Genomic DNA, 15,123 nt, shown 5'->3' with positions numbered 1-15,123 from the left:
AATTGGGTGAAGATGAGCTTACAGACGTGCTAAGGATTCTACCCCAGGATTCCAAAGAGCTGCACATGTATGAACATATTTTAGTCTGGTGAAAATCTAATGTCAAGTGCAGTTAGCGTAAGAGCAGTCTTTGTCTCTGAGATTAGTAACTCTATGTTGTCATTACCTCAGAAGGACAGCTAAATATATACAGACTTGGTGCCATTGCCATTCAGTGCTCTATGGGATGAGTTCTAGGTGTCCTCCTCTAAAATGTATCAATGTTATTTCCCCAATTACAGTTTTTATTAGCTAATAATTTTTCTAACTCATGGAGACATGTTTCCATTACTGAAATTATTCCCCTTTGAGATCACAGATTTGGAAGCATTATCTTGTCATGCATCCAAGTTAGGTGTTGGGAGCAGTGAGACCCCAGATCCTGAATTTCTTGTAAACCATTTGTTTTCCCCCTGATCTGAGTACCTACAGCTGCTCTGAGCACAAGAACTTCAGGAGTTCCTGATGGCAGGAATGTTCTGGTGCGTTTGGCTGGGACGTGGCTATCTCTATATAATCTGCCCCTGAACACAATAAAGGGGGCATTTTAGGGGCTTTGGTATCAGTGTTAAAAGGTCTGCGTCTCTGCGTCTGTGTTCTCAAGCTCCAGCCCCTTGCCCAAAGCTTGCGAACTGGGTTCTAGTGCACAGAGTGGAGACAAGGGGGCGAGGAGCATGGCAGTTAGGTTCTTTTAAAAATGGAACTTCGTTGACTAGCTGGGGACTTGCTAAGGCAAACCAACATCCCCTTGGTGTTGGAAGTTGATTTACTTATCATTTCTCCTTTTTCTGTCTCTTTATTATTTATTTTAAAATTTCACTGTATTTGATCTTAGTAAAATTGACAGTCTTATTCAGCTTCAGGACTTTTCTATTGTGAGTACTCACAAAAATGTGATGCTTAACTTTGGGATATATTATAAACTTATTTTAAAAGTTTCAAAATAAAGTTTCACGAATCTTTTATCTATTTATTCACTGAATTGGTCAATTTTTTTCAAATTGGTTAAAATATCCAAGGTGCATTAAAGTGTTAAATGTTTTGATGCCCTTTGTGAAAGCCCAAACATTAGCGATGACAATTTCCATTTCATTATTTATAAAACTTTTCTATTCCCTACTAGATTAAAGAGTTTTTCCCCAAATATAAGTGTATTCTTTCCGCGATTGAAGGGCATTAAAATGCAATATAGAAGATTGACAGTTTTTCAACTGAAGGATTTAGCAGCCATTCTAATTATCTCCAGCCATCAGAAAGTCTGTGCACTGGTGCGGTCTGTACAGCTGATTCTTCTTCATCTCAATTCTAGACCCACTGAGTCATTGTTATTTATTTTTATAACATTTTTTCTTTGTACTTTTAATTTTTTGAGACTATAACACAATCACATCATTTTCCCTCCCCTTTTATCTCTCCAAACCCTCCTGTTCACACTCCTTTCCTCTGCCCTCTTTCAAATTTATGGCCTCTTTTATATATACACACACACACACACACACACACAAACACACACACACACTAGTTTCTTAAATATGTAAACAACCCTGCTCTGTCTAAATAATGTTTCCTACATGTCCATGTTTTCAGGTATTGCACAGCTAATTGATATGTCCTTCCCTGGGGAACACTATTCTACAACTCCTAGCAATCTGTAGTTGCCTACAATTATTTGTCTGTGATTGAGTCCTCATGAACTTCCCACTTTCCAACTTAAAATGTCTATTGGTGACATCCTTGCTCAAATTATGTTAAGCCAGCCAGTCGTGTTGGTGAGATTTCATGGGTGTAGATTTTGACATTCCTCGGTCTTACAGCACACTGTCTGTTCCTCTGACTTGTACTCCTTCCTCCCCATTTTCTTCAGTTATCTCTGTGTGTCAGACGCACATGCTGTTTTGTAGATACATCAGTTATGACTGTGTGATGATATTTTGTTTATAATTTAACAAATAAGCTTGCCTGAAGATCAGAGTGCAAAGCTAACCACACTAGTTAGCCATACAGGCCAGGCAGTGGTGGTGCATGCCTTTTAAAGGAGCACTAGAGAGGACCAGAAGGTGGAATGAAACAGAAACTCGCTCTGTTTTCTGTCTGAAGATTTTTCATAGAGGTAAGAGCTTTCTAGTGGCTAGTTGTTTGCTTTTCTGATTTTCATCTTTAACAGCCAACATCAGTCTCTGGGTTTTTAGTTAGTAGCGCTACATCTAGCACCCATTGTTTGGGATACAAATTCACTAAAAAGCACCACCCAACCGGCTAGGTTTTCCTTTCTTTTCTCTTGCTGGTTTTTCCCTGAACCCCCTTCTCACGTTGTTGTCGAACTAGGTAGCTGCCTTGAGACCCAGACAGGCTTTTACTTCCTATGCAGCAGCAATAAGCATCACATCTTCATTGTCGTTGGTGGCGGATTTGTGAAAACACTGGAAATTTATTAAGGCAGGAACTAGTTAAAAGGGAGAGTGTTTTCCCTCATGTTACAAAATGGGAAACACAATTATGATAAGGAATGTTAGGTCTCTACATGATTATGCAATGCCTGATTTTAAAAAGGAACATCTAAATGAAGGGGTAATCAACTTAACCAGGATGGACATACTGTTAATTATCATGTTCATAAAACTTGTTGTCTTGATAACTCTTGGGGATATGGGATGACCCTCTGTATGCTATAACTGTTTTATTACCATTGGTTAATAAAGAAGCTGCTTTGACCTATGACAGTCAGAACAGAGCTAGGCAAGAAAATTAAACTGAATGGAGGGAGAAAGAAGGCAGACTCAGGCAGATGCCATGTAGCTGTTGAAGGAAAAGGTTGACAGAATTTAACGGGTAAAATTCTTACAGCCTTGTGGTGATACATCAGAATTCAATCCCTGGTGCTTGTTTGACATGTGATTTTCCATCTGAGCCATCTATACGTTCCTTAAGGAAATGCATAAAGACATTTGGAACACAGGAAAATGTAAAAAGACAAACAGCTGTGAATTCAGACGGCGAACAGGAATAAGTCACTTACTAACTTAGACTGGGGCTGCTTTATCTTTCCCGCTGTCATTGCTCTACCACCTTCACTTAAAAAGATGTCTGTATTTTGGGGATAAGGTCCTAAAGGCAGCAATCTAAGTCTTCCTGACAAAATGACCAAAGGTGCTTCATCCTTAAGCATAATCTTCTACCAAATTTATTTAGCTAAATTCTTCTTTCTTTCTTTCCTTCTTTTTTCCTCTTTTTGTCATATCAATAATGAATCTCTGGTAAAGAAAAGTATTTGAAGCTGATAACTCACTCTTATTGTGGTTTGGGACTGCCTGTGACTAAAAGTCAAAAGGCAGTTGGTGGTTAAAAATTCATGGCAGATTGGGATGGACAGTAAAGATACTGCTTCAGAAAACCAAAATTAAGCAATCAAAAAATTCATTTGGAATAAAATTATGCAGGATAATGACTTCACACCTAAACTGTTCAGAAAAGACAATTTCATATATATGCCATATGTTAGCCATGTTAAAATATAAAATGGAAATCCCTTTTATGGTTAAAGTACTTAATTTTGATAATTTTAATTAAATACTTGTGCCTGCTCACAGTTTTGCTGTAATTTCATTTATGGGATTTGTGGATGTCTCCAACTGCCATTGGTTTTTAAGTTTCTATTTCTCTACAGAATGAGTAGCCATCCACATCCACACAAGACACTATGCTTTGGGTAAAAACTTTGTAAGATTCAGAACAAAGCTATGCAGAAATATGAATTGTAAATTACTTCAGTGTCATATTTTTCTTCAAGTAATTATAATTATAATTACTATATATATAATATGTAAAATATATGATATATAAAATATAATAATTATAATTGAAAAGCTTCTAGATTTACCAACAATGATTATATTTAATTTTATTTTACTCTGATCATTGAAATGATGTTAAGATTCTGTTTTTCCTCTGTCCAGAGCCCTCAGACATGTTTGTTGTCATGGCAACTGATGGGGAAAAGATATCTACTATAAACAGAGAGAGATGATTCTTTATAAACAAGGTAATAAAAAAACATCAAACCCTAAATCATGCTTGTGCATTGTTCTGTAATATTCATCTTCTTTCTGAAGCACACAAACTAGGCGTTTTAAGCATTGTAAAATGAGGGAATTGTTGAATAGTTTCATCATTGTGACCTTTCCTGAGAGATTGTCCTCTGCATTCGCTACTGTGAAAACCAGTGCTTTGTGGATGATGTGTGTGCTTCTGCATGGTCTGTAGGCAAAAGCTTTCTGTGCTCTGATGGCGGAGCCCTCAGCTGCTGTGGCAGGGGGTAGTTTTTAAATGACCCAGCCAGAAAGTTGGAGACCAGTGACATTTGTGGAAAATACCTGTGGGACAAAGATAACCTATTTACCGTGAAAAAAGGCACCAATAATCATAATTCAGTAATAAAATGTAGTCCCTTCTCACTATTGGAACACTGAAGTCTTATGACTTAAGAGCCTCCTGTCCACATCTTTAGACTTCTTTTCTTGTGAACTTTGAGAACCACTGCATGAGATACATGGTCACTAAGCAGGGCAATAACTTTGAAAGGAGCCAATGCCAAAGCCTCCTAAATTTTGACCTTTTCTGCAGTGTTCTAATCAGGTAGAACTGAACAGAGGTGGCAGAACCAGCTCCTTACAGGCTACCTATGTCCTTAAAGCCTGCAGATGAATAAAACGCTTCCTCAGATGCTCTGCACAATAGTGAGAAAATTAAAATGTCAGAGAAAGGAAGGTTGCCAACCAGGAGGAAATGACTTCACCTTGTCATCTAGAAATGGTGCAGGCATGTAATCAATCTATATAACATGAAATAAGAGAAATAAGTAATAGATATGGCTAACCATGCATGAATATCATCACCGTGTTTACTGTGCTATTCTTTGCTATGTATTCATGTTCAGGATTTATTTAATGGCTACAATCGTAGATGCTATTTACACATGTGTGAAGGACCAAAAAGAATCTCTTCTTGTGTGAGTAACATCCTACATATATAGAAATACATATATGGCCACTCTAAATTTCTGCAACACTTGAAAGCTGTACATATGTACGGTTGCTATGCTAAAATCAACAGATACTTATTTCTGCCTTACGAACACTGGTGACCTTTGTAATTGTAGCACAGAAATCATTGGAAGTACTGAAAATAATAGAAAAAAGGAGGGTTTACAAACTAGTGAAATCTCTTTTCTGTGTGTCGTGTCATTGGGAATCAAGGACTTATAATGTGTCTTTGCTACACGCAATCAGCAGATGCAAGGATTCTAACATTACTGAAACAGTCCTTACCATCCTGTAAGTAAGCTAGCTTGTAATGACTAGAACACTTTCATCTGTGATCATATTGCGTGTTTTATTGGCTCAGGGCTGTTAATGAGGACCTTGTGTGTGTTAGGCAAGAGTTCTGCTTCTGCTTCAGAGATACTCCTAAAAGGTGACCCTTCTTGCACACTTTCATTTTGAATCCTGTTAAAATTAAAAATTAGGGAGACCTAAGTGTTCTGGGCTGGTTTTGAACTCATTCTGTAGTCAAGGTAGACCTCAGATTTGTGACTCTTTGCTTTCCCTTTTCCAAATAGCTGAGATTAAAGACATATACTTCCCAAGTCCAGACATGTGTATTCAATGCCATTCATGACAAAACATTTCACCCTTAAGGATAATCTCAGTTATTGTAACCCTCTGGTAACCATGACTATTGATTTGTGAAATGAACACACTCACAGACACACACACACACACACACACACACACACACACCTATAAAAGCAGTAAAGTTTCAAACTAACTCTATCTTTCTAGCAAGGAACAATTGCATTGATTCTATGTAGCTGACACTTATGCTGATTCTAGTATACAGAACGTCTATGATGTTGAGCAACAACACTGCAGCTTAATGCACTAAGATCAGAACAATTGTCCTATCTGCAAATGAGAGGAATTAGACTCCTTCCAGAAGAGAGGAAGAGTCTTTGCTCTAACAAGGATTTGGCAATGTTTTTCTTCCCGGCACTAACAGCACTAACACATAACACTTGGTCAGAGAGTACACGGTGTGCCCTGTCCTCCCAGAGGCGACAACTGGAAGAAATGGACCGATGACAGTGAGAAGGACTAAGAACACACAGGAAGAAACTCCCACTCCCCTTCTGAAAGTCAATCATTGTCCTTCGTGGACCAACAGACCTGTCGCGGGCTCACAGGGAATGCCATTGCCTCTCTAGATTCTAACTTGCTCTGGGAACGTAGCAAACTCAGGTTTTGTAAAAAAAAAAAAAAAAAAAAAAAAAAAAAAAAATCATTTTCTAAACAAAATTAAAGAACTATGATCTGCCCTATTTTAATGAGGGGAAATGATCAAAATTGAAACTCTAAAAATAGTAGTTTATATTTGAAATCCTAATTCCCTCCTAATTATAGGAACACTACAGTGGCACTCTAATTAAATACGATTAGCAAGCCTATGGCAGGTCATAGCAGTGTAACAGAGTCCTTAAAGAGAAAGCTGTAGATATGTAGAGGCCACTTATAGCCCCAAATCTCTCAGACTTTTCAACATTGCATTCTACTTTCCCTTTCTTGCAACAAATATTGATCAGCACTGAGGAGAAACACACATCTTAAATTAGAGAATTTAGAGCTCACACCACGCTTCAAAATCTATATGGACTCACCAATTTCAGTAAAGTAATATTCACATAACTTAATTTAATATTAACTTATTTACCGGAACTCTGAAAGTACTCTAGGCTTTGAAACAGCTAATATCACTGTAGAACAAAAGAGATTACTATAAGCTAGAAATTCAATGTAAGTAACATTTACATTAACAACGTTATTTAATGAAACTGATAATTAAAATTAGATTCATTTGTAAGAAATCCAACTTGGATTTTAGAAACAGACATTCATCTCTATGTGTTCTAAGTTTTATTCATTTTTTTCAGCTGTTATTTGATTTGGACAGTGTCCTAATTTCTCAAATTGTTTTCCCCAAACCTGAATTCAAAGCTTGCTATTGTTACAACAGAAAAATGATGTTGTTACTCATAGATGCTCTAGTGGAATTAATAAAATTCAAAGTTTTAAAATAACAGACAAAGGAAAGCCTAGCAACACAATGAAATTATGTTGTAGTAGGGGATGTAATAACATTAGAATGGTTCACCGGTTCTTCGATCAGGTAGTCAAAAATCAGGTGGCCGAAAAACAAAACACATGAGCACACCTTCAACCCACTTCCTCCATTTCCTCTTCCTGGAAAGCTGGCCACCATGACAATCAAATTGGCTAGCTTTCAACCTGCCTAGAGTGTACCTTACATGAAGATCCAAAATACCTAGAGCTAAAAGACAGTTGAAGAAGACCATAGAACAAATGTGTGGTGAACATTAATCTCAGGATGGTTAGCAAGCATCCCTTTGCATCCTCTCTCCTTTCCAGCAATATAAAATTTCAACTACACTCAGATAATAGAGTGAGAATTCTTGGGGAATTGGTGACAGAACAAATACTTTATCTTTAAGCTCTCTAAATATATGTTTTGCTCACTACATTTAGCATAACACTCATTAGGTTGGAGTTCCTTTCTTAAAGGGGATCTAGGACTGAATTCCCTTACACTGAACTATGTGAGGAGGAATGGTATACCAAGGTTGAGCTAAAGATTTACAATATCCTAGAAAAAAACACAGGAGTAGACACAGAAGGAAACCATTCTAGTATTACATCGTATAACCCCTTTATTAAATATTAATGCAAGTGGCAAGTGTGTCAAAAACTAATCATAGACTTTGATTTAATCTGACTTGGAGAGGTGAGCCTTTGAGAACAATACATATCAAATCACAAACATGTCATGCATTTCAATGAAAGTCATAGTGCTTTTATATTTGGTGGTATATTTATCTTAAATTCCCTCTCCTGACAGGAACACAGTAAGTAGCAGCTTGTAAATAGTCTGCCACACAGTTTCTTTCTCTCACTAAGAACTCATACAATGCTGTGTGCACTGAGATCCAGCCAAGGCTCTTTCTAGTTCCTTCTGGAGCTACCATAAAAGACACAGCAAGGACCTGATCACATTTCAACCCCAACTGATGCTTTAACTTCATATAATCAAATGTGGATAGGGTCATGTGGAGCAAAAACTTTAATTGGTCTTAATAATAAAAACCCAGAGTCAGATATAGGGGTTAATGCTGAAGATCAGAGTAGCATAGAGGCCAGCCACTAGAGAGTTCTTTTACCGCTACCAATGCTCAGGCCAAAAGGAGGATTCTGCCCCAGCTGCATCTCCAGACTCCATCTGTCTCCCCTAAAGCTCAGCCTGCAACTGTCTCCACCAAACTCAGGCTTATATAACATGAAAGAAAGCTGCGGCACCCTTTCCTTAGAGAATAGTAATAACCTAAACTGCATTTGTTTCAATTTTGTTTTCAAGGAAAGTCAATCAGTTTCTAGAAAATTAAGATTGCATAACAATATTATTTCTTCTGAGGAACTAAGAGTAAAAAAGTGTGGAAGCACAGCAACAGTTGGACATCGAGACAATCTGAGATAGAAACAAACCAAGATCAAAGTCAACAGAGACAGCTGGTTCTTTCCACACAGCACCCTTTCATGGACCATGGGAAGAAGAGGGAGGCTAATTTATAGGGATTAAATTTACAGAAAGCAAACAAGCAACACAGACACTAAGAAAGCAGAATCTCTTACCCTGAAAAACTCTTTAGTGGAGCCAGAGTCTAATGTTCCATAAGCAATTTCTGTTTGCTTAGACAGATCCTCGGCACTTTCAATGGGAGACACCATCCTCTCTACGGTCAGGAAGGCAGCTAAGTTAGCCGTGTAGGAGGAGATTATGATCAGGGTAAAGAACCACCACACACCTCCAACAATGCGCCCAGAGAGGGATCTGATAACAAGTATGAAATGGATTCGTAAAGTGAAATGAAATATCTAATATAAAAACAAGTTAACATTCATATGCAAATAACCGCTTACAGAATAGTTCACTTTATACTTTGCAATATATATTTTAGCTCAAGAAACTAGGAACTACTAACAATTTGGGACTAGAAGTACAGAGTAATAAGATTGAGATCTGAGACCTACACTATTCTTGGGATCTTCCCATAATTATAGACCCAAGTAATTAATGGTGTAAAATTTCACAAGAAAGTAACTTCAGGATGTACAAATGTCTCATCTAATATACATAATACTTTGTCTACTTAGGATGCAAACACAAACAGAAGAACCTTAGAACAACATTAAAGTTAATAACAAAACAAGTATTACTAAATTGTGTAGCATTAATAAAGCTTTCAACATAAAATACACTCTCCCCTTAATGCAGCTGACCCCCACCCCACAAACAAGCTCAGCTCCGTCAAAACATCAGGTTTTGGGGTGTGAAGATCGTGTGCTTGATACAGCACCGGAGAGGAATGGAAAATGAAATGACACTGAATGTAAAACATAATTCTTAATGAGTAAATCAGATGCCTTCACGGTGTGGACTGCTCTGACCCTGTTCCTTTGTGTTTCCTGCTTGAGAGAGAAAGAAAACTCAAAAGAAAACAAATTAGATGTTTAAAATTTAAAAGATCTAAATTCCTAATGTGAAGTACAAGAAGATGGCATCATCTGTCTGACTATAAATACACAGGATGTTTTTAAAAATCTTAATAGATTGCCAATGTTTTTCTTTAAATATTGAAGGAGATGAATGAAGTTATGTAGATACCAACAAACATCTGCTGTGTTATTTTAAATTTTATGGGATTTGGCATATAATTGAGAAATTTGAAGTAGCAGCATTTCTAGATTGTTAAAACATGAAAGTTGGTCAATTTAATGGCAGAATCAAATTTATTGACTATTAGCATTAAGTAATGCAGCCTTTGATAAATAGATATAAGATAAATTTCTGGTGATTTTAGTAGAATAGACCACTTGTTCAATACAAAAGAACTAGCTAATTTCAAAAACCGTAAGGTTTAGGCCATTTGTTGCTTTAAATGAAAAACTGAAAAAGTGTAATTTACCTCCAAGCCAAAGTCACTATAAAATGTGAATATTTAAATTAACATGTTAGAAAAGAAAGTTTTAAATATTTCTCACATGGACTCTAAATCAAATGTTTTATAAATATTGGTTCTGGAAAGCCCCGATATGGACACAGTCATCTTTCAATGCATCCTGTCTTTCTATGTTGCAGGATAATTATAGGGTACACACATCTTGAACTCTGAGGACAAACTCAGAACATGGCTGCTTGCATCCCTTAACACTAAGGTTGTTTTTTTTTTAATGCATTTGACACTGTGCAATATCTCCTACCTGATTAAGAATTGTGCTTATATGTTATTCTATTCTAGTTAAAAAATAAAAACTACCTATCACTTTGCTTTTATTTCAGTGCTTAAAAATATTATTAAGATAAAATATTTCACTGTTACTTTAAATATATTAATTGTAAGACATAGAACATATTTTTAGATTTTATCACTTATCTTTATTTTAAAGGCAGAAATTAATTTTTCTGAGAGTTCTGGAGAAATTTATTAAGAGGAGAAAACTTGATTTTGATTTGTAACAAAAGTTGCCATCATCAAAAATAGAGATTTTTTTTTTACTTTCTGTAGCAGATGCTGAAGAAGGGGAAAGCAGAGACACTGTCATGTCTTCTAAATACACATCAGATAATGATGTTTCAATGGCATATGATTTACATGGAGAGATATTGTGGATGTAAAAAAAAAGCAGCCTGAAGAATACCACTGATCATTTTGCACATTGCTTTTCTAATGCCTATGTTTTAAAAACATGTCTCATAGTGAAGAGGCCTCAAACCAACTTCCTTTCTTCTTTTGTTTTTTAATTTCAGGCAAGTTATAGTCACTGGTTTCCACAAATTGTCCTAGACTGCACTTCAATTGCACCCTCTCAGCGTTCTTAACGGAGTTCCTCAACAGATTTCACCTGGAAAGGGTGACGCATTTCCAAAGTTTATCAAAGGAGTTTCTAAGGGCTCTGTTCATTTTCAGCTCTTTGTAAGACAGCAACCCATTCTATTGCTCTGCTGTGCAGCGGCCATAACTGCATTCTAAGACAAAGGAGTGCACTTCATTCTTTTATTAAAACAATCATTAAATTGGTCAGTGCTATGTTCTAGGCTCAGTTTTAAGTGCATATACAGAAAATAAGCAGAAAGATAAGTATATTTTTAGTATAGGTGTTATATCTAAATATTCTGAAATAAAAATATACCAATAAAGGAAATACCCTAACTGAAAACCGAAGTTTCTTTCTAAGAAATGAATGTCCTTGAGTGAGAACTGTAGTGAGACTCAAGAATAAAATCAAAGCACAAAAGAAAATATACTATTTCAGAAGCAAGCTTAATAAAAAAAATGAGAGAGAGAGAAACTGTCTGAATGCCATAGTGGACCCTGGAATGTTCTAGAATAAGTGTGCCTTCCATTCCAGCCACAAACACAAAAGATTTTCTGATGCTTAGCAGATACTAGATAGCAAAGCATCTGTGGTGCATGCTGTGAGTGGGAGGTGGGAAGCTCCCAGGCCCAGTCCATCTCTGGGAACACAGGACAGTACCCACTTCATTACAAACCCCCACACACTTCTGCTTACCCGAAAGGCAGAGCAGAACGTGTGCCAGGCAAGCTCAGCTGCCTTTACTTACAATTAGTGACCACGATTCAATAGTTTTACCCAAGCTCAGCCATTAAAGCTGCTGTTCTATGGACCAGATTGTCCTCTGAGTTTTCAGTTTTGTTATTTTTTCTTCCTTATTCTTAGAAACTGATCATCACAACTCTAAGTCGGATAACTAATATAGAGACGACAACCCTTCTATGTGCTGTCAGAGTTTAACTCTGTACTTAGGACCATATACTCCTTTGTGCATTCCATGAAAATTTATTTAGACCATTTCTAATTCATGGAAGACCTAAATATAATCCACTGTGAATGTGGAGCTAAGATTTGTCTTTATAAATACTTACTTTATTTGTTTTTTTTTCTTTTTAATGGAACTTTTATAATACACTACCATTATAGCTACTGACTATCAGAGATCAGTTGTTTAATAATTTCTGCCTAGGGGATACATTTCCTTCTTTTCAGCCAGAAAAAGATACTTTAACACTCAGAAAGCTATGAATTTTAAAGATGTTTATATTCATTTTGAAATTGCTTGTAATCTACTAAATACTAAAAACTAATATTTGAATGAATTCTCATAAAAAAAAAGTCACTCCCTTTACTAGTAAAGATTTACCCTTGGAATCAAAGGATGCTATCTACCTCAAATTGAACTGCCCCAGAAGACAAATAACATCCTGGCTTTAAATGTTAATGATACCACACTAGCAGAAGTAGGATTTATTTCTCTGAAGAGACACGGGTACTTATCATGCGTGTTGTAACATAAACAAAAGCAATTGGTGAATTGTGACAGATATATGATAATTAGCCACTTTAGTCTGAGATGACCGTATCCTGATGGGAATCTCTGATGTGTGAGTGGTACCATTTAATAGACATCTGCAGCAAAGTCATTGGTTTTCTGTCTGCATTTTTAGATACCTGAAAATGTATGATCAATCGCTATACACAGAAACCTAATATTCAAAAAGTTTAATAATCTCTCTCTCACACCGTTTTCATGAACTGATGATAATAGGAAAATAAAGAGATGAAGTATGTTCAAATGAAGTGTTGCCTAACAAGCTGTTGACTCGGAAATAGCTAACATCGCCCATTTTCCCATATACAGGTCTGTGGATCAACACACAGATGACTGTAAAATGAGAATATGCAGCAAAAACACGGTACCCCTCCAAGCAGGCATGGAATGATGGGAACCTTATGCATTTTACAGCCTCTCCATGGTGTGTACAATTTCACCAGGGAAACACCGGGCCAACATTCAAAGAACGTTGTTCAGGTATTTCACAGGCTTACGCCGATGGTACAAGTTTGTCCTCTAACCATCTTAAGATGCTTGGACAAGCAGTCGGCAGCTGGAGACATCTTCATAGTGAACTCATAAACACCATGGACATCCACCTGAGACCTAAAATGCACAAAGTTGAAGCAGGCGAGTGACCAACCTTGGCGAAATATCGCATCCTTGCTGCATAAAGGCACCCAGGGAAAACCAGAGACTATTAAAAATCCCAAATTCATTAGTTGATTCACTACTTTGTGTTTCTCTTCCATCTTCAAACTCCTCAGTGTGCCACTCGTAGGGGCTAAATCTGCTGACCAGGAATAAAACTACACTGACCCCAATGTAGGCAAACACTATGCACATCCAGATCTCATAGGCTAAAGGATCAAGAAAGGAAAACACTCCTGGTTTGGACTTCTGAGGCTTCTTGATCATGATAGAGATTCCAAGACTCATGAAGGGCTTGGAGAAGTCAATCACCTCTTCTCTCACAAGGGTGATAGTTAACGGAGCAATTGCAATGTCAGCTTTCTGTGAAGGAAAGAAAGGAAAATAACAGGACCCACCATTATTGTTAAGAAAGACACATGTTTAAAACTTGGGATGGAAATTCAAGAGTGGCAGTAATTATGGCTCTGGTGCTAAAGAATAAGAAAGAGGGCCATGTATATATTCACCTACTACGATAGATAAATCGTTGACCTATCTGGCTTAGATAAGGTCCTTACACATTTCCTGTGATATACACTTGAAGTTTGGGGATAACATATGTGCTTAAAGACTGGTCAATGCATGTTTCAGTTAATTTTCAAGTTTGCTTCTTGTTTTTGTTTCAACCTTTCAAGTTTTATCAAATAAATAAAACAGTTGTTTTCTAGAGCATCATGGAATGCCAAAAACTGATAAATGGCTATTTTAAAATAAAATGACCATTCTCTCAACAGTGGTTCAAACTGAATTACTTTAGCTTTAAAGAGATATATACTTACCCCATACACAAGCTCTCCAACCATACCATTCCAAATTTTGGTGTCTGCATCCCTGGCCCCATACTTGCCATCCCCAACAATAGTCAACTTGTACTTGAACCCACAATGTTTGGCAATTTCTGCAGCTAAGTCAACACAGTAGCCCTCATAACGCTCATTCCCCTCAAGCATTTCATGATTTTTCTTCATCATAACATATGGTGATTCCTGTAAGGAAAGACAATATGTTCAACTGATTATCATCATGATTTACATACTGCTATTACATCAAACCCATAGCTTAATAATTACTTATTGTACCTAGGCATATGTTAGATATAGATAATATGACAGACATTGAAATAACAATATATAGGCATAGTGCTTCTACAATCAACCTCCTCAAATCTCTCTATTATTGGTCATTAAAATGGCTTATGTCTAATCATATTTGAGTAAGATACATAAAAGCTCTTGGCATAGCCTCTCATTTTATTTGTAATCCTTAAGCACAAGAGAGGGAAATTTTTGCTCAACAGCTACTACCTTTGAGTCTTCCTTACCCTATTGAGTTCAGGCAAGATCTGTGTTACTGCTACTCCAAGTACAAACATCATGTAGGAAAAAGCTGCATGTACAATGATCCATAAACTGAAAATGGTCATTGTCATGGCAACAAACTGATTCTATTCCTGAGAGTTTTGTGTCTCACTTCATCTAAGAGATGTAATACGCTAGAATAGTGATACATGTATAGTTATAGAAGCTCTCTCTCTAGAAACCCATGAGAGAGGAAGTATGATGAAATTATTCAGCAAATCTAATGTTGTTCATTTTGGAGTGTTACAGAATATAAATCTAATTGAGTTAGTGGTTCCTTTCAATAGCATGATGAGGGTGAGAATTCCCAAATGTCTAACTCACACTCATGAAGAGAATTCCAGGTGCCACTAATGTTTTATCTAAATCTCTTATAAGTGTCTTGATATTTTCATCTCATGTTGTTAGGAAAATGAATCCACCAATTTATAACCTCATTACTAAGTAAAAGTGCCAAACCATCTTATCACAAAACCACATACCCTAACAAATTTCACCT

General features: G+C 36.7%; 1 protein-coding gene across 5 annotated transcripts in view; it reads right to left on the bottom strand.

Annotated features, from left to right (window-relative positions):
• The window catches only part of Gria2 (glutamate ionotropic receptor AMPA type subunit 2), a 123,923-nt gene that overhangs the window by 12,443 nt on the left and 96,357 nt on the right, over nucleotides 1–15,123 (bottom strand). For all 5 annotated transcript variants that reach the window (XR_005974930.1, XM_041659247.1, XM_041659246.1 and 2 more), the window contains exons 10-12: nucleotides 14,046–14,252; nucleotides 13,217–13,587; nucleotides 8,793–8,991 (exon numbers count right to left, since the gene is read on the bottom strand). Coding sequence is in view for 4 of the 5 variants with exons in the window: in XM_041659247.1 (XP_041515181.1) it covers nucleotides 8,793–8,991; nucleotides 13,217–13,587; nucleotides 14,046–14,252 (777 nt within the window). In the remaining variant the exon portion in view is untranslated. The remainder of the gene's footprint in view (nucleotides 1–8,792; nucleotides 8,992–13,216; nucleotides 13,588–14,045; nucleotides 14,253–15,123) is intronic.

Source organism: Microtus oregoni, unplaced genomic scaffold, assembly GCF_018167655.1.
Source record: "Microtus oregoni isolate MIOR12 unplaced genomic scaffold, Mior012 000010F_ref0000083, whole genome shotgun sequence".
Taxonomy (NCBI): domain Eukaryota; kingdom Metazoa; phylum Chordata; class Mammalia; order Rodentia; family Cricetidae; genus Microtus; species Microtus oregoni.
The sequence above is the reverse complement of the archived record's forward strand: the minus strand, read 5'-3'. Positions and strand labels throughout refer to the sequence as shown.